General features: G+C 45.4%; 1 protein-coding gene, 1 long non-coding RNA gene and 1 other non-coding gene across 3 annotated transcripts in view; 1 reads left to right on the top strand and 2 right to left on the bottom strand.

Moving 5' to 3' along the window:
* The window catches only part of CE1H17orf58 (chromosome E1 C17orf58 homolog), a 5,647-nt gene extending 2,930 nt beyond the window's left edge, over positions 1–2,717 (bottom strand). The window contains exons 1-2 of the mRNA XM_049638188.1: positions 2,592–2,717; positions 5–198 (exon numbers count right to left, since the gene is read on the bottom strand). Of these exons, the coding sequence (XP_049494145.1) occupies positions 5–198; positions 2,592–2,667 (270 nt within the window). The 5' untranslated portion in view covers positions 2,668–2,717. The remainder of the gene's footprint in view (positions 1–4; positions 199–2,591) is intronic.
* An 11,550-nt stretch (positions 2,718–14,267) lies between these two features.
* LOC125927369 (uncharacterized) lies at positions 14,268–24,237 on the top strand. The gene is made up of 3 exons (XR_007459315.1): positions 14,268–14,449; positions 21,136–21,247; positions 22,662–24,237. It is a non-coding gene; the product is annotated as an uncharacterized LOC125927369 (long non-coding RNA).
* Positions 20,216–20,288, bottom strand: TRNAR-CCG (transfer RNA arginine (anticodon CCG)). The gene has a single exon. It is a non-coding gene; the product is annotated as a tRNA-Arg (tRNA).
* Positions 24,238–24,724: the final 487 nt, after the last annotated feature.

Raw genomic sequence — 24,724 nt, 5'->3', positions numbered from 1 at the left:
CGGCCTCCCGGAAGCCGGCCCGGTTCTCGGCGGGCGGCGGGGGCTTCCGGCGTCGCGGGTCGGACCAAGCGCGGGGAGCGGCCTCGGCTGCGCGCGGCCGCCGCGGGGCCTCGGGAACCGGCTGCGCCCGGGGCCCCGGCGTCTCCTCCGCGCTCGGGCCGCCGCCGGGGTCGGGCTTCCTGTTGTGGGGCGGCGAGGCTGTAGGGGAAAAAGAGGAGAGGCCGGGGAGGCCGTCAGGGGAGGAGAGGCCGGAAGGGGAGAAGAGACTCTGTGGGAAGGGGAGGAGAGGCCGAGTGGGGACGGGAGGGAGGGGAGGAGGGGCCGAGAGGGGAGGGAGACCCAGCGGGAAGGGTTGGGGAGGCCGAGTGGGGAGGCCGGGGAGGTTGAGGGAGGTGGGAAGGCGGGCTGAGTCGACGAGGCTGCGGAGGGGAGGCGAGGCCGATGGCGGGGGCGGGGGTGGGGGAGAAAGGGCCCTGGGGGGGGGGGGGGAGAGGGGGGACCGTAGAAACTTAGCAGGCACCTGCGAGAGGAGCGATGGGGAGGCCGGGAGCCCTGGAAGTGAAGGACAGGGAACGCGAGGGGGAGACGAAGGCGCCCCTGTGATGAGGGGAGGGAAGCCTCCCCAGCTTCAGGTCCGAGCGGAGCACGGGTTTCCTAGGCCCCGCAGGAAGACCGAGGTGAGGGTCTTGCCCTCTGAGACCGAGGCCAACCAAGGAAGAAGTTCTCACCACATGGGAACATTGCATTTTGTTAGGGAACCTTTTCAAATCTATAGCTTTCAAAATTGCACCAACCTATCTGTTCTAAGGACTAAACACAACTGACGGCTGTGGTTAACAAACTCTTTTTGCCGTTTCATATATATATATATATATACATATATATATATATATATATATGTAAACATCCGCCTTTTTGCTATGTACAGTTTGTTGAGAAAGTACCAAGAGCAAACCCCAGGGGGAAAGGTCTCATATTACAGGTTCTCCTAATTGTTTGAGCGCCCCTGACAACAGAACTATTTGGTTTTCCCATCCGTGTTTACACTGTCATCTTGGTCTCTGTGAGTGGATTTTTATCTGGCTTCTTGGACACCACATACTAGTAAACCACAGCTACGAAAGATTTTTAAAGCATGGCTGGGAGGCAGAGGTCCCTGGTTAAGTATAAAAGCACACACACATCACTTACATTCCGCCCCCCCCCCCCCACCTCCCCGCCCTGCCCTTGGTGGAGGAAAACCAACAAACAAAAAAATATCTTAAATGATTATGGCATGAGAACAAATTTTTAGAATTATTAATGATTTCCCCCAGCTCTGCAGACAGGTTAGTGAGCAAACTTCAGCCAGCCTGGGAGCTGGGCAACCTTCCATGCCCGGTTACACAATATCACCTCCCCGTTTGCCTGGGTCCCAGTGCCCCTCCAAAGGAGGCACAAGAACCGGTCTTTATTTTTCTTTTTCAGTTGTTTCAACGGCTGGTTTTTGGCATTTCTCTCCTCTTGCATTGAAGAGCTTGGTCTGCCGGTTCGCAGCTCTCGCAACACCTCATTTAAAGTGATTTATCTTGCCCAATTGACAATCTCCTTTAAAATCAGCTTTCACCCAGCAGTAATAGCTGGTTACAGTTCATGTTTTGCAGAGAGGTTGATTCTGACTCATTACGGTCAACGCTGTGCCATACACAGCTGAATAAAGTTCTGGTAGATATCCAATTCCTGACTGTCAACTGTTGACCTCACAACTGCTTCCCCATTGATATCACCATCTGTTGTCATGGGAAAGATTGTCTGATATTTGGGTTAAATGCCACTGAAGTCATTCAATTTCCATGTGGAAAAATAACCCAAAGTAAATTGCCCCCGTGAGGTGCGGAAGCTATTTTTCCCAGAGATAGTGAATCGAAGAGAACATCCAAATAAAAGCAAAACAAAAACCTCTCCCTGCAGAGAACCCCTGTTTCATACCCTCAGTAACTTATTTTTCATCTCATGCATGAACTTGTGTGTGTGTGTGTGTGTGTGTGTGTGTGTGTGTGTGTGTGTGTGTTTTAAAGACTCAGGTATCCCTGGGCCATTCGTTGGGGCTGCAGTGAGAGGGGAGATATGCCCGATTTGGGCTCCCCGTCGCCCTCAGCCCCGGCGGGCGCACCCAGCGCCTCGGATCGCCCGCGGGACCCGGGCCCGGGCGCAGGGCGGACCCCGCGCTCCTCGGGGCGCCCGCCGCCCGCCGCGTCCTGCGAGCCCGGCCCGCACGGCGCCCGAAAGGCACGCCGCGACCCCTTTTGACACTTTCCCTCCTCTGCGATGGAGCAACTACTTAACATGCAAAGTTTTCTCCAGCCTGCCCGGCTCGCTCGAGATCATTTCAGTAGCTGAACTGGCTTCTTTCCGAAAAGGCTGCCAGGACACACAAAATCCTGGGGACACATTTTGCTCCTTTCGAACACGAACGCGGACCGGGAGTCCCCTCTCCTGCAAACTCTGACCCCTTTCTCGTCCCGCCCTTCAGCGCGCCCTCTCCCCAGTCCCCCCCACCCCCCACCCCACCCCTGCTCCTCTCCCAGGACTCAGCATTTCACCGATCTTACCTTTTCTCTCCGCCACTGGGGCTTCGGGAGATGATCCAACGATCAAACAGAGGAGCCAGAAAGCTCTAGCTGTCATTTTCGTAGACACGGTTCCCAGGCTCTAAAACTGAGCCTGGGCTTTTGCTCTTTCTCTCCCCCCACCCCTTCTCCACACCCCCACCCCCGTTCATGCTAATGAGGGGCAGCCTTTGGGGAAACGGGAATCACTCACTGAACAGACCATTGGAACAAAACCGAGCTGCAGGGATTTCTCCCACTTCCTAAGGGGGGACGAGCACATGGCCTCTCAAAGTTGTCCCTGCGAATGTCCGTGGGCAGTGACAACATCAAATCCTAAACCTGAAACCCGTGTGGGTTTGCGGACTGGGGTGGGGGGTGGGGAGAGGGTGGGGTGGCAAGTGGAGGGAATAAGGGTGTTGAGGGGCTAAGGGACAGGGTGGGGGGAGAATGAGTGATAGGAAGTTTTTGCCAGATTAAGTCAACAAATAGGCAAATTAGTGCTGAAGACAACTTGGGCTTGTGGAAGGGATTCAAGATGACAGGGAAGAATTCATCCGGGAATGTGTCAGGGATTCTAAGAGGAACCAAACCTAGGTTTGCTTAAACTATTTTACTATATATGCCATTTTTATATTCTAGAACCAGAAGGAAAAACAGCCTTAAGCAAAATAGCTTTTCTTCTCCTTTCCTTTGCTTCCTTCCTTCCTTTCTTTTTTTCTTTCTCTCTCTCTCTCTCTCTCTCTCTCTCTCTCTTTTTTTTTTTTTTTTCCTTCTCTCTCAATTGACATTGGTATCTCCTTGGCTAGATTCATCAAGCCCATGCTGAGTGCCTTTTACCCAACCAGGTGCTAGGAGATAAAAATGAGGAAAACACCTTCCCAGGTCTCTAACGATGGCTCCTCTCCCCGAGAAAGGTAGGTCGGTCTCTCTCTCTCTTTCTCTCTCTAAGAAAAATATACTCATTCACAGCTTAGGTCTGAATTCTCAGAACAGCTCCACATATCAGTCCTGAGCTAAGGACCCTCTTCCTCAGACTGAACAGAAATAGCATTCACCAAAGGGGGCGCTCCCCAAAGGGGGACCTTCCCCAAAGGGAAGCCTACAACCTTGCCACTGTGTATCTCATTCCAACGGCTTCAAATCCAAAAGGAAGGGGAAATGCACGGAGATGAATGCATTTCAACTGGAGCGTACGAGCCAGCAGTGAGATGTAGCCGCTAAAAGAAATAACAAACTTTTGCTGCACCCGTATCTCATGTCTCAAAAATAATAGTGCTCGCGGGCTGACCAGATTCAGGGGGGATCACGTTTTCCAGAAAGACCCTGGGAGGCTGGGAGAACAACAGGGGAGTGAGAAGGCTTGATTCCACCACCAAGTGCCTTCACAGGAACTGAGGCTGAGCAGCCGAGGGGCACAAAAACATCTGTGATTTTTTTGTGAAAGGACCAGTAGGTAAAAGTTGTAAGGTGACAGGCTTCATTCTAATTTAAGAAAAGATATCCTCAAGGTCCTTGAGGATCAAAAGATCCTCAGGATCCCAACCAAGATCTCCTAGAAAGCAGACTGCTTTGAAGGGTTGTGAGACCACGGAGCCATGGGAGGCATCCAAAAAGAATGTGATTCAAGGATACCGTAGAACAGGGACACCTGGCTGGCTCAGTCAGCAGAGCACGCAAATCTTGATTTCCAGGTGTGAGTTTGAGCCCCATGTTAGGTGTAGAAATCACCAAAAATAAACTTTTTTTTTTTTTTTAAAGGGATACTGTGGAACAGTTTCCTGAATTCCTCGTATTGTGGTTTGAGGGAGACAGTGAGGTAAATACGTTCATCTAGAGAGGAGCTGGCCGGCCAGTCACAGGCTGACAATATGTTGGAGGGGATCACTATCTTCTGCCGTCCGATCCTCAACTTTCCTCAGCTTGAAACTCACTTATGTCAATGCATCAGATGTGTAGGACTGACTCCTATTAACCAAACTCATAAAAAGAAGATGTATAAACCAGAATGTCATTTACTAATTTGCAATGGAGAGGATACAGTAAAGAGGATTCAGAGATCTAATTATTAACCACAAGTTTTCTTGTTGAGCACAACACTGAAATGCAGCTCATGGTGGGCTAATCTTCCTCATTCGGGTTTTAGAGGGGTGAGTTCTCTATTTCCTCCAAAAGAGCAACTCTCTCCAGTTACTGCAAGGCCAGTGTATACCAGCGTCAAAGTCTCCAGCCTCTGGCCAGGACCGGATAAACACTGTGAAATTTGTGTTCTCGAAGTCCAGTTTACAGGTGTCCTCAGATCCCCCTTCTTTCACGTGTTCTTTCTTTAAGTCAAGTGGAATAAAATTAATTAGGCTTAAGCTTTCTCAGTTACAACCACATCTCAGACATACCTGCTTGCGTGAGATTATATTCAAGTCTCCCAGATCCAATTTGGGGTGTTCCCGAAACTCTTCTGTTGCAGGAATGTTGTGAATGCCCTGAAGCCCCACACCCTGAAATGTAGAGGCAGAGAGACCTGGCTGGCTGGCTCCCACGGGCTCCTAGAGGCTGCTGGGGTGGCACCAGCCTGGAAGAACTTGCCAGAGTCCAGGGTTGGGTCTGGGGCGGCATCTGACTCAGAAACCACACGAATGGTGCAGGGCACACAGAACTCAAAGAGACTGATCCGTGTAAGCCAGGATGCCACTTTATTAATTTCCAAGGACAAATCAACTCGGGCAGACACGCACTCTCATGTCAGCCTGGCTAGCATTGTCTTTCTATAAACAAGTCACATGAGAAGTCAAATTATCATCAGGGTGCTTGGTAATAGAAACCAGAACAGGGGGAGTTTGTCATAAGATTGGAATGTTTAACGGTATTGGGTTTTTTTGTAGCCTAATGTGTCCGTCTTCGTAATAGGTGCATATACTTGTCAGGTGGCAGAGTCTAAGAGCCTAACTGCCTTTCTCTCCCCTGCCAATTTCAGGTATGTTTAGTGTATCTTTCCGCTTAGCAAATATTTATTGAGCGTCTACTGTGTGTTGTATAATAAAGAATTTGTGCCAGGTTCCTGGCGTGGAGCTTCTAAACCCCTTGGAATTTCCCAAGCGATAGAAGTGTCTTAGTTATTCATAAGCTTCCTGGAGCACACCTAAGTTTATCCTAATGAGGTGACTCTTGGAGGGCCCCTTGAGAGCTCCAGGATGGGAGCTGTCACCAGCTTTCACCAGAAAGGCCAATCCTGCCATTAGAGGGTCAGGATTTTGAGCCAGCCTGACCTCCAAGGGAGGGAGGAGAGGCTACAGATTGGGTTCAGTTCGATGACCAATGATTTATTCCACCCAGCCTGTTTAATGAGACCCCAAAGAAAATCCATTGGAGCTTCCTGGTTGGTGACCACACCCATGTGCCGGGAGGGTGACACTCCCTAATCTGTGGAAAGAGAACACTGAAGCTATGCATGTGGGACCCTTCCAGGTCTCACCCTCTGTGTCTCGTCATTTAGCTGGTCCTGATTTGTACCCTGTATAATAAAATTGCAGTCATAAGTACAGTGCTTTCCTGAGTTCTGCGAGTTGTAGAAAACGATCGCACCTGAGGGAGATCATGAGCGCCCCTAGATCTGTAGCCAGTTGGTCTGAATTAGGAGCCGTCTTGCTGTGGACCGTGCCCTTTAAATAGTGGGGTCTGCACTAACTCTGGGTGGTCAGTGCCGGAATCGAATTACAGACCACTGGTTGTTATCAAAATACTTTGTTCCAGGCACTGTTTTAGAAGCCAGAAATACCAGTCATAGTCATTCTTCAAAAAGAGTACATACAATATTTGCTTTAGTTTCCATTAGGTAAATTACGGTCATGTTCTAGTTCTTTGATTTCAGGACCATCTTGTTGGAGACCGGGGTCTCCCCAGATTCGTCAGATTTTCAAAGGCAACTCATAGGTTTACTCCCCCCGGGGATTAGGCTAGGTCCTGGGATATTAGGGCATAAATCCTCCCTTCACATGGCAAACAGGCGCTTGTGGAAAAATAACATTCAATTATAGTGTTAAATGCAATATTAAAAAGCTGTACCCGTTAGAGAGAAAGGAGTGGTTGACAATGTAGAGGGCAAGTTAGGGTGGCTGGGGACACCACATAAACTCTGGTTTCAAGAATGACTGGTTGGGGGTGGGGTGCCTGGGTGGCTCAGCCCGTTAAGTGTCTGACTCCCGATTTCGGCTCAGGTCATGATCTTGCAGTTCGTGAGTTTCAGCCCCGTGTCGGGCTCTGTGCTGACAGCTCGGAGCCTGGAACCTGTTTCGGATTCTGTGTCTCCCTCTCTCTCTGCCCTTTCCCTGCTTGGGCTCTGTCTCTCTGTCTCTCTCTCTCTCTCTCTCAAAAATAAACAAACATGAAAAAAAAAAAGATTTTTTTATTTTCAGGGCACCTGAGTGACTCAGTTGGTTAAGTGTTCGACTCTTGATAACTGGTTCAGGTCATGACCTCATGGTCATAAGATCGAGCCCTGCATCAGGCTCTGAGCTGAGCCTGGAGCCTGCTTGGGACTCTCTTTCCCTCTCTCTGTCTCTCCTCCCCTCAAAATAAATAAATAAACTTAAAAAAAAAAGATTTTTTTATTTTCAATTTTATTTTGTTTTGAGAAGGCTCCATGCCCAATGGGGGGTCGAACTCATGACCCTGAGATCAAGAGTCACATGCTCCGCCCATTGAGCCAGCCAGGCACCACTAAAGATTTTTAAAGAATGTCTACACCCAACGTGGGGCTCAAACTCACAACTCCAGGATCAAAAGTTACATGTTCTTCCAACTGGGCCAGCCAGGTGCCCCCATGGTCATTTTTAATGACTGAATTCCTAGGCATTGTATTGCTGAGTCGAAAGATACGATGATTTCAATATTTTTGCCACATATTGCTGAAATGTCCCCCAAAAATGTTGCACCAGTTTACGCTGACCGACAATCAGGGTAGGTAGGTAATAATGCCTATTTCTCCTCATTGGGACATCAAATCACCATTATTTGATATCCTTGCTGTTTTAAAGAGTTGTTTTTTAAAGGGCTTCTTTCTGGGGCCCCTGGCTGGCTCGGTTGGTATGGCATGTGACTCTTGGTCTCGGGGTTGTGAGTTTGACCCCGTGTTGCGTATAGAGATTACTTAAAAGTAACACCTTTAAAAATAAAAAAACAAATAAAAAGGTTTCTTTTTGTTTTAATTTGTATTCCTTTGAGTGCTGGTGATATTGTATATCTTTTCATGGATTTATGGGCCATTTGGATTTCTTCTTTGATTAAGTGCCTGTTCTTATTATTTGCCTATTTATTAGGATTTCTTTTATGATTTTTAAGAGCTATTTCTAGCCCAAGAATTTTAACCCTTTGTCCATTATATATATATTGCAAATATTTCTTCACAGAATTTTCGTGATTTCTAACCTGTTAGCAATTTTTTTGCCATCAAACTTTTAAATTTTGTACGGTAAAATACATCGGTCTTTTGTTTAACGATGTCCCTAGTGTCTTTTGTATCATACTTAGACTTAGGAAAAAAAAAAAAATATATATATATATATGTATGTTTTTTTCTAGTGCTTATAGTTAAATCTTGATTGCATCTGGAATTTATTTGGATATGTAGTATGAGGTAAGAATCTAATTTATTTTTTTCTAAAATAACTAGAAAGTTGTCTCACTCAATTGGCAAATAAATCCATCCTTTCCTAAATCTGAGATGTCACCTTTAACATAGAGAGTATTAACATCTAATAAATTTGAGTCTACTTCTAGATTTTCTACTCTGTTCTGTTACTCCCTCTATCTACTCTCATGCCTATATGCCCACATCAGGACATTGTTATAATATTATGATATTGTGATATTATAACATGGTTTTCTTTTCAAAAATTGTCTATCACTGTGTTTTGTTTTCCAAATTGTACTCTGCTAAATTTTTAAAATTTTGTTGGATTTTTTCTGAATTTGCTTTAAATGGATAGATTCATTTGTAAAGGAAGTATAGGACAACTGTCCTATATTGCCTTTTGTCCATGAAAATGGCATATCTCTATATTTGAGCCTTTTTTCCCTCTGTTAGAATATTATCCTTTTCTTCTTCTGAGCTCTAAACATACCTTGTTAAATTTATTTCCTGGATATTTTGTATTTTTGATGTAATACGGAAAAGATCTTTTTGTCTTCTATATATTTTTTTAATGTTTATTTATTTTTGAGGGACAGAAAGAGTGTGAGTGGGGGAGGGGCAGGGAGAAAGGGAGACAGAACCCAGAGCAGGCTCCAGGCTCTGAGCTGTCGGCACAGAGCCCGACTCAGGGCTTGAACCCATGAACTGTGAGATCATGACCTGAGCCAAAGTCAGACGCTTAACTGACTGAGCCACCCAGGCACCCCTGTCTTTTGTATTTTCTAACTAGTTTTGGTAGATGTATAGAAAAGCTACAATTTGTATACCCCTATATTTTGTATATCCCAATTTGTGTATAGCCAAAAATATTCCAAACTAGTCTCAACTGATTCCCTTGGGTTTTCCCAAAGAAACCATGTAATCTATAAAAAATATTTCGCCTCCTCTTCTCAAATTGTATGTAACTTTTTTATTGCATTAATGAGAACTTTCAAAACCTTGATGAATACCATTGATCATAGTCCTCCTTTTTGTTCTACTGATATTCACCATGTCCAGGGGCACCTGGGTGGCTCAGTCGGTTAAGCATCCGGCTCCGGTTCAGGTCATGATCTCACAGCTCATGAGTTTGAGCCCCGTGTCCAGCTCTGTGCTGACAGCTCAGAGCCTGGAGCCTGTTTCAGATTCGTCTCCCTCTCTCTGTACCCCTCCCCTGCTCGCGCTCTGCCTCTCTCTCTCTCTCTCTCTCTCTGAAAAATTTTTAAAAAGTAAAAAAAAATTTTTTTTAAAGATATTCACCATTTCTGAAGAACACTTCAAATGTTTCTCTTTCAAGCGGCTAAAAACTTGATTTTGCTTCAGGTGCATTGAGCTGTTTTTATCTGTACACCTACACCATTTTCACCTTAAGAATCTGTCAAATATTCCTACTCTCTTGTTAGTATTTTAATATTGATCTTCTTTGTAAGCTCTGTGCCCAACTTGGGCACAACCCCACAACAGAGCGCACATGCTCTTCCGCTGACAGCCAGGCGCCCCTTACTAGTGATCTTCTGATTATGTCTTCTGCATATTTTATCCTCTCGGGGCACCTGGCTGAGTCAGTTGATAGCGCCTGTGACTCTTAATTTCAGGGTTGTAAGTTCAAGCCCCACAGTGGGTGTAGAGATTACTTAAAAATAAACAAATAAATTGATTGATTAATTAATTTTGTCTTCTCTATCATCATTTTTATCTCTTTATCTTTTTCCTTTCTGTTCTAGGAGACTTGCTTGAATCTGCACGTCATGTCACCGATTTCATGTTCAGTAGTATCTACTCTGCCTTTGGCTCCTTCCAATATGGATTTTAAGGCCAGAGAATTCTCAGTTGGCTTCTTTTTTGGTCCATCCTATTGTTCTTTCATCTCAGTCTACTGCCTTCTTGTAATTTCCTGATTACAAGGATCATGTATGTCTTGTCATACTTTTCTGAGGATGCGTAACTGTTTCTTAAAATTGTCTTCAGAGTTCTGTCTTCATTATTTGAGGCATGCTCTTCCCCTGCACGTTTTTAAGGGAAGATCTAGATATATTTTAATGTTTATTTGCTTTTGAGACAGAGACAGACAGAGCATGAGCAGGGGTTTGGGGTCAGGGAGAGAGGGAGACCCAGAATCCGAAGCAGGCTCCAGGCTCGGAGCGGGCAGCACAGAGCCTGACACAGGGCTCGAACCCCCAAACTGCAAGATCGTGACCTGAGCAGAAATCGGAAGCTTGACTGAGCCACCCAGGTGCCCCTAGGGAAGATATTTTTTATTGTTATTGAAATATTGATATTGAAATATTACAAGCATTTAGAAAGTTATTGAGAATAATACAGTGAATATTCACATATACATGACCCAATGTTGTCAAATCATAACAATTTTTTCCATACTGGCTTCATATTTTCTTAGCATTAAAAAATTACTCTCCTTTTCCATTATTCCAAGAATTTTAATGTCCAAAGCGAGATCTAAGTAAAGAAGAAACTACTGGTTAGTTAATACAATTTAGGTATCATAATTTCAGAGTAAACATTTGATTTTTAAAAATTATAAATAGGGGCGCCTGGGTGGCTCAGTCAGTTCAGCGTCCGACTTCAACCGAGGTCATGATCTCAGAGTTCATGGGTTCAAGACCTGCATTGGGCTCTCTCCTGTCAGCACAGAGCCCACTTTGGATCCTCTGTCTCCCTCTCTCTCTCTGCCCCTCCCCCAGTCACACTGTCTCTCTCTCCCTCTATCAAAAATAAATAAACACTAAAAAATTATAAATATAGTTGGTGGTAGTCAGTCTCCAAGATAGCTGGCCCCCAGTGATACCCACCTCCTGGTATTCACACCCCGAGCAGTCCCTCTCACATTGTAGCAGGACTGGCCCGAGCCACCAACAGCATTTGGAAGAAGTGATAATATACACCACCAAGATTAAGTTACGAAAAGTCTGAACGCTTATCTTGGGTGTGCATTCTCTCCTTCTTTTAGATCATTTACTCTGGGGAAAGCCACTGCTACGTTGGGAGGGCACTCAGGCAGTCTTTGACAGGCTCATGGGATAAGGAACTGACAGCTTTGGCCAATAGCCAGTTAGAAACTCAGGCCTGCTAACAGCCAGTAAGTGAGCTTGAAAGCAGACCCTGTCCCAGTTGAGTCTTCAGATGAGACTGCAGCCACAACCTACAACTTGACTGAAGTCTTTGAGAGACCTGAGCAGAATCACCCAGCAAAACCACTTCCAGATTCCAGGGCCACAGAAAGTGTGATTAATAGTGTTTATTATTATAAGCTGCTAAATTTGGGGGTAAGAATTTATTTTTGCAGCAGTAGGCAACTAATACACAGTTGAAGCCCCTTATATCCTTCCTAGTCCAATTTCCTTTCCTTCCTAGACGTAATCATTATGCTCAACTTGGGGTTTCTACCATTCTCTTGGATGCTTTCTCCTATCATGACTATACCAACTACTATGGTAAAAATAAATAAAAAAATAATTTTGAAGGTTTAAAAAAATTCTGATTCCAAATTTTTGGAACTCCCAATATAAACATATACTTGTAGTTCAATAAATAATCTTTTTAAAAAGTAGGCCCCATGCCCAGCATGGAGCCCAATGCAGGCCTTGAACTCATGACCCTGAGATCAAGACCTGAACTGACTGAGATCAAGAATCAATTGTTTAACTGACTGAGCCACCCAGGTTCCCCTCAAGAAATAATCTTTTATTTTATTTTTTTAAATTCTTTTAAATGTTTATTTATTTTTGAGAGACAGAGGGAGACAGTGTGTGAGCAGGGGAGGGGCAGAGAGAGAGGGAGACACAGAATCCAAAGTAGGCTCCAGGCTCTGAGCTGTCAGCACAGAGCCCAACCCAGGGCTCGAACTCACAAACTGTGAGATCATGACCTGAGCCGAAGTCTGATACCTAACCGACTAAGCCGGCCAAGTGCCCCAATAAATAACCCTTTAAATTAATGATAATAAAATTGAGAAAAGTGTCCTTTCTTAATTTGAGGACTTCCTTGTCTAATGTTACAATGAAATAAAAAAGAACATCTATTGTTAATAATGATGATTATTTTTAATTAAAAAAATTTTTTAATGTTTATTTTTTGAGGAGAGAGAGAAAGAGTCTCCATCCTTATGACCTCATCTAAATCAAATTACTTCCCAAAGGCCCTCCTCCTAATACCATAACATTGTGGGTTAGAGCTTCAACATATAGATTTTGGGGTAACATAAACATTCAGTCCGTAACAGTGACCCCTTTGTCTGTGTATGATTCAGCAGCGTGAGGAATCCTTAATGGCCAAGGGGCAGTCTCAGCTTCCAAATGAACGGACCAGTGACGATGTTTCTTGGTCTGAACATTTCCCCCTTGGGCACTAGGACCTCTAGACCCACTGAGTCCCAGATTACTGGCCAGGAAAGCAAACAGTTCTTCAGCCAGTATTTAGGGGTCATAATAGGAGGGACCACTCCCATCTCTCCTTGGTTCCTGGACTAGTGGGTCCTGGCAATGCGTAAGTCCAGGAATGGTGGTGCGAGCGGACACACGGCAGGCAGGGAAGGCAAACCCATACCCAGAACATGGATCTGTCCCCGTGAGGACGAGTCGCTGTCCACACACCCCAGTCTTGTCATTGCAAACAAGGGATTATTGTTTTGCTTCTCGGGTTGTGACCCTCCCTTTGGAGAAGCGCCCTCTGCTGGCCTTTCCTAACATCTGCGGCCATGAGCACCCTGTAATCTGTTAGTTCCTCCCTGCTTTTGGTAGCCCTTTCTCCTTTTACTTGAGGGGTTTCAGATGTCTCCTCCTAGTTTCACCGATGATGTTGCATGTGGTTCTTCTTCTCCTTCCTCTTGTTGCTTATGTGGGGCTTCTGAGAAGAGTAGAGAAAAATGTTAACTTTACTGTAGTTTTAATACGGGAATCTGGTAAATTTCAAAGTATGATAATTCTGAATATTTATATTACTGGATTGCATTTTAATATGAACTCTGGCCCTTGTTCTGACATTCCTAAGTGAATTTTGAAAATTCAGACTGGTACAATACTAACAAACAGCTGTGCTTAATAAAATCTTAAAAATTTTTAAATTCCAAAGTGATCCAGTACAAAAAGAGGCACAACTAACCAAGGCTGTTAGAAATAAGGCTACTGGTCACCCTGGAGGAGGTAGTGATTGGAAGAGGTCAAGGGGGGGCTTCTGCAGTGAGTAATATCCCCTTTCTTGATCTGGGTGCTGGTTATACAAGTGTGCTCAGTTTGTGAACATGGTTGAACTGCATACTTACAGTCATACATGACTTTTCTCTTTGTATGTTATATGTTGGTAGCAATTATGTTTTTAACCCACAAATAGAACAGCCTATAATTTAAAATAAATCAGGACGCCTGGCTGGCTCAGTTGGTGGAGCATGCGACTCTTGATCTCAGGGTCATGAGTTTGAGCCCCACATTGGGGGTAGAGATCAAAAAGTCATGATCCAGGGGCGCCTGGGTGGCTCAGTCGGTTAAGCGTCCAACTTCGGCTCAGGTCACGATCTCATGGTCCGTGAGTTCGAGCCCCGTGTCGGGCTCTGTGCTGACTGCTCAGAGCCTGGAGCCTGTTTCAGATTCTGTGTCTCCCTCTCTCTCTGACCCTCCCCCGTTCATGCTCTGTCTTTCTCTGTCTCAAAAATAATAAATAAATGTTAAAAAAAAAAAAAAGTCATGATCCTGGCAAAAGGCTGGTATTTGTCTAACTCAATTAAAAGGAAAGGAAGAATTTTATGCAAAAAGTTCAAATATCTGAATTTTGCCATATTCTTCTATTTATTAAGGATGCTATTGTAGATTCTAGGTATAATATATCTTTTCCATGGGGAACATAGATTTCTCTAAATAACCGGGCCCACAGTAATATAATGCTAGTGGGTACAAACATCCCCGCTTATATACTACACAACAAATTCCAGCTTTTTTGGGTTCTGCCATTGTTGCCTCGCATGCCAGCCTGCCTCCCATGGTGATGCTGGGGCTGCACAACCAGGCACTAGACTCAACAAGGGCCTCAGCAAGGGCAGCTTCCTACCAAGCTTACTCTGAGCACCCCCAGATGCCTATTTGGAAACACCTTTGACCAACTCCTCAGTTTGCCCCTGAGACTGTTTGGGGACAAAGGAAAAATGATAGGAAATGGGACAACTGGTGAAGCCCTGAAGTGTTTTTTCGTAAGTAACACCAGTAACATATTCAGACCATCCCTGTTTGTCAAGCCTCTAGGAGAGTTCTTAGATTTGGGCAGTATTAGGGGCCAGATTATTCTTTGTATAATGTCAAGGACACACACCTTATATTCTGAAACGTAATGAGAGTCTGTGATCTTTAAAAATTCACAATCTAGTGGGTTTTTTTTTGGGGGGGGGCATAAGTTTACTGCCAGGAAACAGGTATCCTGAAATCCACCACTAAATCTAAGCCAAAACGGGAAAGGAAAAGACTTCCATCGATATCACCATTATCGGACGTGTAGATTTGGGCAGGTGTATCACTCCTGGACCATTGAAAAATTTGAGAGGGAGTCTGCTGAGATGGGAAAGGACTCCTTCAACTATGCCTGGGTCTTGGATAAACTGAAAGCTGAGTGTAGTATCGCCACTGAAAGCAGCAAGTATTAGGGGTGCTCTAATATGGGGGGCTCAGTCAGTTAAGTGTCTGACCTTCGGCTCAGGTCATGATCTCATGGTCCGTGAGTTCGAGCCCCGCGTCGGGGTCTGTGCTGACAGTGAGGAGCCTGCTTGGGATTCCCTCTTTCTCTCCCTCTCGTTCTCCCTGGCTCCTGCTCATGCTGTCTCTGTCTCTCTCAAAATAAATAAATAGATTGTAAAAAAATTAAAAAAAAAACCAACAACCAGAAAACAGCAAGTATTAGGTTACCATCACTAATGCCCCAGGGCACAGAGACTTTATCAAAAACATGATCACAGGCCTATCACAGGCTGACTGTGCTGCCCTGATTGTTGCTGCCAGTGCTGGTGAATTTGAAGCAGGTGCCTCCAAGAATGGGCAGACCGGTGAGCATGCTCGTCTGGATTACACACGGGGTGCAAAACAACTAATTGTGGTGTTAGCAGAGTGGGCCTACAGGACCCTCCCTACAGCCAGAAGAGATATGAGAACATTAAGGAAATCTACACCTACATTAAGAAAATTGGCTCCAAGCCTGACAGTGGCATTTGTGCCAATTTCTGGTTGGAATGGTGACAGCACGGTGGAGCCAGGTGCTAACATGGCTTGGTTCGGGGGGTAGAAAGTCCCCCATAACAGGGCAGTGCAGGGGAACCTCATCGCCTGAACCTCTGGGAAAAGAGTAAACTGTTGAAATGTACCATGAAGCTTTGAGTGAAGCTCTTCCTGGGGACAACGTAGGCTTCAATGTCAAGAACGTGTCTGCCAGGGGCGCCTGGGTGGCTCAGTCGGTTAAGCGTCTGACTTTGGGCTCGGGTCATGATCTCGCGGTTAGTGAGTTCGAGTCCCGCGTCGGGGTCTGTGCTGACAGCTCAGAGCCTGGAGCCTGCTTCCGATTCTGTGTCTCCCTCTCTCTCTGCCCGTCCCCTGCTCGTGCTCTGTCTCTCTCAAAAATGTGTCTGCCAAAGATGTCCATCACGGCAAAGTGGCTGGCAACAGCAAAAATGATCCACCAGTGGAAGCAGCGTGGCTTCATGGCTCAGGTGATTATCCGGAACCATCCGGGTTCACCTGTGTGCATAGGCACCCGGTGCACGTTGCTTGTACCTTTGCCCAGCTGAAGGAGAAGGTGGATTGTCTTTCTTGGAAAAAACTGGAAGGTGGCCGCAAATTCTGGAAATCTGGGGATGCTGCCGTCACTGATACGGCTCTTGGCAAGCCCGTGTGTGTTGAGAGCTTCTGTGACTATCCCTGTCCAGGTCGTTTTGCTGTCCGTGACGGGAGACAAACGGTTGCTGTGAGTGTCATCAAAGCAGCGGACAGGAAGGCAGCTGGCAAGGTCTCAAGTCTGCCCGGAGGGCTCAGAAGGCTAAGTAGATATTATCCCCAATACCTGCCACCCCAATCTTAATCAGCAGTGGAAGAGTGTTCTCAGAACTCTTTGTCTCAATTGTCCATTTCCGTGTCATAGCAAAAGACTAGTTGCAGATAATGATGCATCAGAAAACCTTCAGAAGGAAAGGTGTGGACCGTGTGTGTGTGTGTGTGTGTGTGTGTGTGTGTGTGGCAGTTTTAAGTTACTAGGGATTTTTTTAGTGTTTATTTATTTATTTATTTATGATTTTTAACTCAACAAGTGGCAATTTTTTTCTTTTTTTAAATGTTCATTTACTTTTGAGAGAGAGAAAGAGACAGAGCTCGAGCAGGGGAGGGGCAGAGAGAGAGAGAGGGAGCCATAGAATCCGAAGCAGGCTCCAAGCCCTGGACTGTCAGCACAGAGCCCCACATGGGGCTTGAACTCACAAACTGCAGATCATGACCTGAGCTGAAGTCAGACATTCAACCGACTGAGCCACTCAGGTGTCCCTATTTATTTTTGAGAGAGAGAGAGAGAGAGAATCAGACAGGCAGAGATGGGGAGAGAGAACCCTGTGCAGGTTCCACACTGTCAGCGTAGAGTGACGCAGGGCTTAAACTCACGAACCGTGAGATCATGACCTGAGCCGAAATCAAGGGTTGGGTACTTAACGGACTGAGCCACCCAGATGCCCCAAGTTACTAGTTTTTAAAATCAGCAATTTTTAATGGAAAGGACTTGCCCAAAAATCTGTCTCAGAATTTTGAAACCCATTAAGACAAAGTTCAATGAGAAAAGAAAAAAAAAAAAAAAATCCTGGTCTATGTCACCTAACATCAACAGTAGTGATAGACCAATTAATATGGATTACTAAAATCGAAATGTACAAATTTCATGCTGAGGAAAGGTAGAGGTGCTTCAATGGCTAGCCAACACCCATGCCTCTTTTTCCTTGTAAGGAGTTACCTCTTTGCCTTAACGGATGACTTGGTGGGAGGGTAATTCCCCTGTGGTAATTCCTCCGACAGGAGGAAGATCCATGCCCCGAGCTGGGCCCCAAGCACTTGGCCGGAACCTGGATTCTGGAGCAGGTGGCCGTAGGATGAGACTTATTACAGCTCTAGCCAAATGACAAGTGTCAATGATGACAGCAGTGGCGGCCTCCTGACCCGGTGTTTCTGGCTCTGAGAGTCGCTGTGCTTTCAGCTTCTTACTTTTTTGGGGGGCCGTTCGTGTGTCTTTGATTCTTGCCGGTCCCCAAGCGGGGTGGTCCAGCTTTGCCCCGCTATTTAGCGAGCACCTCTCTTCCCCCATGTCTTTCCCAAGAATTATCATTTGCTTGGCTTGGGTTGAGCTGGTTGGTTTCCATTGTTGGCACCTAGAGGGAACTGGCAAAGGAGTCTGAGAAGTTGTTTGGAAAACTGAGGAAATGGGATTTCCTGGAAGTCTGGGGAAAGAATGTGTTTCCAGAAGGAAGGACTGGTCAGGGCTCCTGGTTGGCTCAGTTGGTAGAACATGCCAAGGTCGTGAATTCAAGCCCCACGTTGGGCACATAGCTTACTTATAAAGAAAAAAAGAATCATATTTAAAAAAAAAAGGAAGGATTGGTCAAGAACTTCAAACTTGGGGGTAAAGTTAAGGAAGATAAGAATTGGAAAGGTGTTTTTTTTTTTTAATTTTAAGTTTATTTATTGAGAGAGAGGGTAGGTGGGGGAGAGGCAGAGAGAGACTCCCATGCAGGCTCCATGTGGTCAGTGCAGAGCCCTAGGAGGGGCTTGATCTCAGGAACCACGAGATCAGGATTTAAGCTGAAATCTAGAGTTGGACGTGTAACCGACTGGGCCACCCGGGCACCCCAGGAAAGGTGTTTCTTAAATTTGCCGATTAAAAGGTCACCTTCGAGAGGTGCCTGGATGATTCAGTTGGTTAAGCATCCAACTTCAGCTCAGGCCATGATCTCATGGTTGGCGGGTTTGAGCCCCACACTGGGCTCTGTGCTGATAGCTCAGAACCTAGAGCCTGCTTCAGATTGTGTCTCCCTCTCTCTTTGCCTCTCTCTCTCTCTCTCTCTCAAAAATAAATAAACATTAAAAATAAAAAAATAATAAATGTTTATTACTGAGGTCACCTTCAAGGAGTTTGCCCATCAGCAGGAGAGTGAGGAGAGCATGGCAGGTGGGGTAAAAGGGGACACTGGGCACGTGGGGACTGCCAACGAAGCCCCCAGGCTGCACAGAGGGAGCACCCCAGGACTCATGCAAGATACCCAGGACCAAGGGTGAGCTTTTAAGGAATGGAGAAACTGGAGAGTGTTTCTGGGCTCAGAGGAAAGAGCCAGTAATGGGGCAAGCTAAAGGCATAAGCAAGAGGGATGTTAATGGGCTACTACCTTTTGAGGGTCCACTGAGTGCCAGACACGTTTCCTAAGGAGGGAGCGGATGGGTTCAGCGCAAGGTCAGAAAGGGATTGGGCTGTGACTGGAGGAGGACAAGTCTGCATCTGACACGGGAAAGGGAAGAAACGGAGGAGATGACAGCAGTGAGGGGAGAGGGAAGTGTGGAATCTGCATTAAGTGACCTGAGTCTGGGGGTTTCAGTAGCCACTCAATGTTTGCTAACTTTAGCTAAATGAACCGTGGTGAGTGAGCCACAAAACATTTACCTTAGAGAAGGAGCTAGGCTGAGAAGGAGGTTGAAGGAGAGGAATGGCGTGGGAGAGTCAGGTGAGCATTCTGGAAGCCTAAGCAGGCCAGTCAAAAGTCAGAAGGGCAGAGAACCAGTGAGGAGTTTGTCCTGTCCAGTCCTTGGGGATGGGTATTCTGTTAGGAGAGCCATCTTGCCTTTGGGAACCCGGGAGGCATTGTCACTGTCCAATGTCCCCAGATGCTGAAATTTATCTGATCTTTATCAATGAGTTCTGGTTTAAAACTTCACCACTACATTCCTAATCTTAAAAAGGGGGTAAAGATATCAGTTACATTTCTCCATCGTTTGTTGAGCTCTTAATAAAATTTTAACTTTGGAATAATGTCAGATTTACACGGAAGTTGCAAAGGTAGAACAGCGGGCTCGCGTATACTGTTCACCCAGTTTCCTCTAATGTTAACGTCTTATATTACCATGTACATTTGACATAATGAAGAAATCAACATTGGTGCATTACTGTTTTTCCCACTAACATCCTTTTCCTGTTTCAGGTTGAAATCCAGGATGGCACATCACATTTAGTATTTAGTTGTTTTTAAAGAGTAGGAATTAACTCAGGGATATTCCTCTTGTACACGTTTTTGCAAGAAGAGTTTAAAATTTTCAAGCTGGTCAACTGAACCGGTCTGAAAAGATTAAACTGTGTATTTCTTTTGCTACATTAATTTGCAAACCAAACACACACACACACACACACACACACACCCTACACATACCCCAAAAACATAGGTCCTAACTACAATTTGTTGTTCATAACGCTTCAGGATAGAAACCGTAAAATGTTTATTATATTTGTCCGTTGCAACAGCACTGTTGCTTCTCAATAAATTCTCCTTAGTATTGAAAATAAATCCGTTTGGAGCCAGCACAGTTGGATTTACTCACACTACCCTTCTGGATTAGGATGGGGAGGTTTTGGATGTGTGGCTGTCCATGCTACGCTTGAAACGGTGGACAAAAAGAGGTAATGCCATGTATCTAGTTCGTGCTAATGATTTTTTTCTTTTAATAAGAAGCCATTATAATCTAAACAGAAGTTAAACGCTCCTCTCTTGGCCCCCATCTCACCCTTCATTCGCAAGGTCCCAACTGCGCTATTTTTAAAGCGCGGACATACATCTCCTAACTTGTAAATTCAGTTGTTTCGGAGATCGCTGTAGAGACGTGAAGTGACCACAATTCAAAATCTACTTCACTGCCGTCAGTGCCCATCACCGCCTTTCTCTCCACCAAAACTAATCTTCGTGCGACCCAGATGGGACTCGAACCCACAATCCCCAGCTCCGGAGGCTGATGCCTTATCCATTAGGCCACTGGGTCACCACAGGATCCGGGTTCTCACACCGTCTCCTTACGCGATGCCATCATCGCGCCCCGCCCCGAGCTCCGCGGCCTCGAGACGGGCGCCGTACGATTTGGGAGCCGCCCCCAGCGGCGGCCCCGTGCGCCTGCGCCCCCCTGCGCTGAGCCCGGCCCGTCGCCCGCGGCCCCGTGCGCCTGCGCGTGGCCTTGCCTGCCCCATAGCCCCCGGGGCTGCGTGGCCGGCACGCGGGCAGCTCCGGGCGGCCTCCTACCTGTACGGTTCTTCTCGGAAGGTCGTCTGTCCTGGCTGCGCATTCCGCGCTCTTGGGGAACTTTAAACGAAATTCCAATGCCTGTCCTCCCTCCGTTCTGATTCCCTGGCTGGGCCCGGGCGTCTGCATTTTACAAAGTTCCCTGGGACCGCCTAGTGCCGCCTGTCGCAGAGCCTGAGGTCCTTCCTCACCTACACACCCGCCACCTTCCCGTCCCTTATAGCTCCTCCTCCCCTTTCTTTCCTGCAGTTATTCTACATACAGCATTGTGATAAACTATTATGTGCTGGGGACTGTTGGGGGATTCCAGAGTGAACAGGTTTTTTTTTTCCTCCCCCAAATCTGCCCTTCTCCCTTACTCATTTACATCCATTTTCCTCCCTTGTCTCTTCTTTCCCTCCGGATTAAAGGGAAAATGGATTTAACAACGTGCGTCAATACAAAAATAATATGGATTTTGTTTTTATCCCATCCCAGGTCTTGGATAAAGACTTAGAGACTTTGTTTCCACGCCCAGTATGTCCATGCGTGTTGCATGTAAAAGATGCTGCATTCGTGGTTTTTAAAAATACACAATTTCGTTTTCTCCTTAGACACCTAACGCCTGTTAGTTGTAAACTTGTATAAAGTATGCGTCAACCAAAAGAAGAAGACTGAAATTGACTATGATTCTATCATTTGGAGCTTACCGCTGTTAACGTATTGGTATGTATCTTTCAAATTTTATGTGTCTGTGTGTCAGTATGTCACTTTTATTGCCTGTGGACCCTGAGTCGTTCAGGAAATGCTTTTAATGAAAACTAGGACGCTATTTAGTAAATAACAATTCACTCATCATTTAGCATTGGTGGTGCAGAAATGATAGTGGGTAAAACTCACATCTCAGTGAACCGCGGCAGTGGAACCAGAGTAGTAATAGTCATCCTTCATGTTTGTGCCCTGGCAAAGGTGGGGGTGGAGGTAGCCAGCTTCACTTAAGAATATCCTTGATGATTGTAAGAATTGTCAATGGTATTAAATCCCCACACTTGAGTGCACACCTTTTTAATATTTTGTGTGACAAAATATGCATAAATCATTTCTACCACATACCAAAATACAATGGTTGACTCTTTGTTTTTGCACTTTTTTTATTTTAAAAAATGTTTTTTTTTTTTTAATGTTTATTTATTTTTGAGACAGAGAGAGACAAAGCATGAACGGGGGAGGGGCAGAGAGAGAGGGAGACAGAATCGGAAGCAGGCTCCAGGCTCTGAGCCATCAGCTCAGAGCCCGACACGGGGCTCGAACTCACGGGCTGCGAGATCGTGACCTGAGCCGAAGTCGGACGCTCAACCGACTGAGCCACCCAGGCGCCCCTAAAAAATGTTTTTTTAATGTTTGTTTTTGGGAGAGAGAGCACGAACAGGGGAGGGGCAGAGAGAGAGAGGGAGACACAGAATCTGAAACAGGCTCCAGGCTCTGAGCTGTCAGCACAGAGCCCAACGCAGGGCGCTAACTCATGACCTGAGCTGACGTTGGACACTTAACCGACTGAGCCACCCAGGTGCCCCTGTACTTTTTTTTTTTTTTTAAACATTTCATTTGTAAGCAATCTCCAACCTCAGCTGGGGCTCGAACTCACAACCCCCGAGGTCAAGAGTTGCCGGCTCTAGGAACTAAGCCAGCCAAGCACCCCACAATGGTTTTCTCTTGAGGAAAAAACAATTGTGTGATGTTTGAGTTGCAGGCTAAACTAACTTCTTCAGTGGAACATAGTTTTTACTTGAAAGAACAATTTGACAAACTGATTATTCAGACTGGGGCACACTGGGGTTTGCTTCCCTGAAAGCAGTTTCAAGCTATGCTATTAGCACAAACAGTCCTGTAGAAGAGAGAGGATATCTCATACTCAAAGGCCTCCGTAGACATTTTATTGCACTATGCTGCATCTTTATCACCAAACTAATTCCTGTGTCTGGGGGTGGAAAGTACTGATTGGCCCTGGCCAGACAAGGCTCTCTCCTGAATCTCCATCCAAACTAGAAGAGCTAAGAGGGAAGGTCTATGGTTACCCCAGGGGAACGTTGTATCTTTCAAAGGCAACTCTCTCGGATTCCACATTGTATTTCTGTTTCAGGTTGTTTTCAGGTGAGGGTAGAGAATAGTGGTTGAGAGCCTGGCAGCCTGGGTCGGAATCCCGTCTGCCATTTACTGACTGTGTGAACCAGGACAAGCTACTTAACCACTCACGATTCAGTCTTCTCTTCTGTGAAATGGTACAGGTAATAATAATGCTACAACACAGAGTTGTGAAGATTAGATGTATTAATATATGTAAAACATTTAGAACAGCTTTGGGCACATAGTACTCTGTATTTTGAAGCAAAAGAAAACCTGATATAACCAGCTTAAACAACCAAGAAAGTGTGTCGGATGACAAAATTGCAAAGTTATATAATTGCAACCTTCAGAGGTAGGGCAGGCTGTTGATCAGAGCCTTCATAGTTTCTCTACAACTGTCCTATTCAGATGTCTAGGCCTCACATCCCCCAGTTCAGAAGAACAGAGCCTGCTTTCCTACCTCCAGTCATTAAACAAAAGGCATAGGCTTCCCAACTGAATGAATTTAGGTCACATGCCTGCCTCTAAACCATTCACAGTAGCCAAGAGAATCCCTTGCAGTGACCGGTTTCGGGGTGAATTCCTTTCACATTTTTGCACTTAGGGGGATGGGATCATGCTGCTTGAGTAGGTGGGAGTAGAATCAACCGTCTATGAATCCCATGGCTGCGACACAATGAGTGAGGCTGGCAAAATGCCTTCAACAATAGATGAATTTATTTATCGTAAATAATTTGTAGTGAATTTATTAATATTAAAAAATAAACCAGTACAACATTTCTAAAAACACCCTTTTAAGAATACAAAAAAAAAAAAAAATTCCAGAAAGAAAACCAAAAAGATTTAATTCTGATGCTCTGATAACCATTCACGATGCTTTTAAAAAAAGTACACGGCAAAAGAATGCAAACGTGTTATTCAGAAATGTGTAAAATACCACATAGAACATATTGGAACAATTGTCAAAACTTGAACACAGACTATATAATAAATGATAGCATCAAAGTTCAGTTGTCCTGGGGTCCCTGGCTGGCTTAGCCAGGATAGCATGTGACTCTTGATCTCTAGGCCATGAGTTTGAGCCCCACATTGGGTGTAGAGATTACTAAAAAAAAAAAAAAAAAAAAAAAAAATTCATTTGTCCTGAATTTGATGACTGTGATGTGGTCATATAAGAGAATGTCATTAGAAGATACGCACTGAAGGGGGATGTGGGTGTCTCAGAAGGTTAAGCAACTGACTCTTGATCTCGGCTCAGATCATGATCTCATGGTTTGTGAGACTGAGTCCCAAGTCGGGTCTGTGCTGATGGTGTGGAGCCTGCTTGGGATTCTCTCCCCTTCTCTCTCTGCCCCTCCCCCTCTTGTGCTCTCAAAATAAATAAACTTAAAAAAAGAGAAGATACACACTGAAGTATTTGGAGTATTTGGACATGATTTCTGAAAGTTACTCTCAAATAGTTTGGAAAGTTAATGTAAAAGCCATACATGTATTATACACACATGCACGTGTGTGTACATAGAGAAATAGCAAAGGTGGCAAAATGTTAAAATTTGGCAAATCTGCATAAAGATTTGTAATTCTTCTGTATTTGAAATTATTTAAAAATAAATGAGTGTCTGAAGAAAAAGCCATACAAAGCCTTTTGTTAGCATATTTGTGGCTTCTATGCAGTCTTTTACGACACAAGCTAAAAAAAATTAAAACTAAAAAATGTAACACAAGCCTGCCTTATCCCTTCTCTCCATAATGGTCAGAAACCCCTGCCAAGTTCCTTCTGTGTCCTAGCAGGGAAAAAACGCATAGCGGTATGTTTCTATATCAAGATATTCTTTTTTTAAATCTACCTCCTCTATGTCAAGGTTTTTAAAGGGAATCATTTTGGAAATCATTTGTGGTGTTTTGGTTGAAGCAGCCGCCCAGGCAAACGAGCAGCGAGCGACGTCACTTGCATAATCTCCCTGCAAAGACCCGAGGTTCGGGCCAAAGCAGGGCGGAGAACTTGCCCGCTGCAGGCTGGGATCTGGAGTCTTTCCTCTCCGAACTGCAAAGTGCTCTGGGATTGCCCGGCCGCTCCCA

Source organism: Panthera uncia, chromosome E1 (assembly GCF_023721935.1).
Source record: "Panthera uncia isolate 11264 chromosome E1, Puncia_PCG_1.0, whole genome shotgun sequence".
NCBI classification, from domain to species: Eukaryota; Metazoa; Chordata; class Mammalia; order Carnivora; family Felidae; genus Panthera; species Panthera uncia.
The sequence above is the reverse complement of the archived record's forward strand: the minus strand, read 5'-3'. Positions and strand labels throughout refer to the sequence as shown.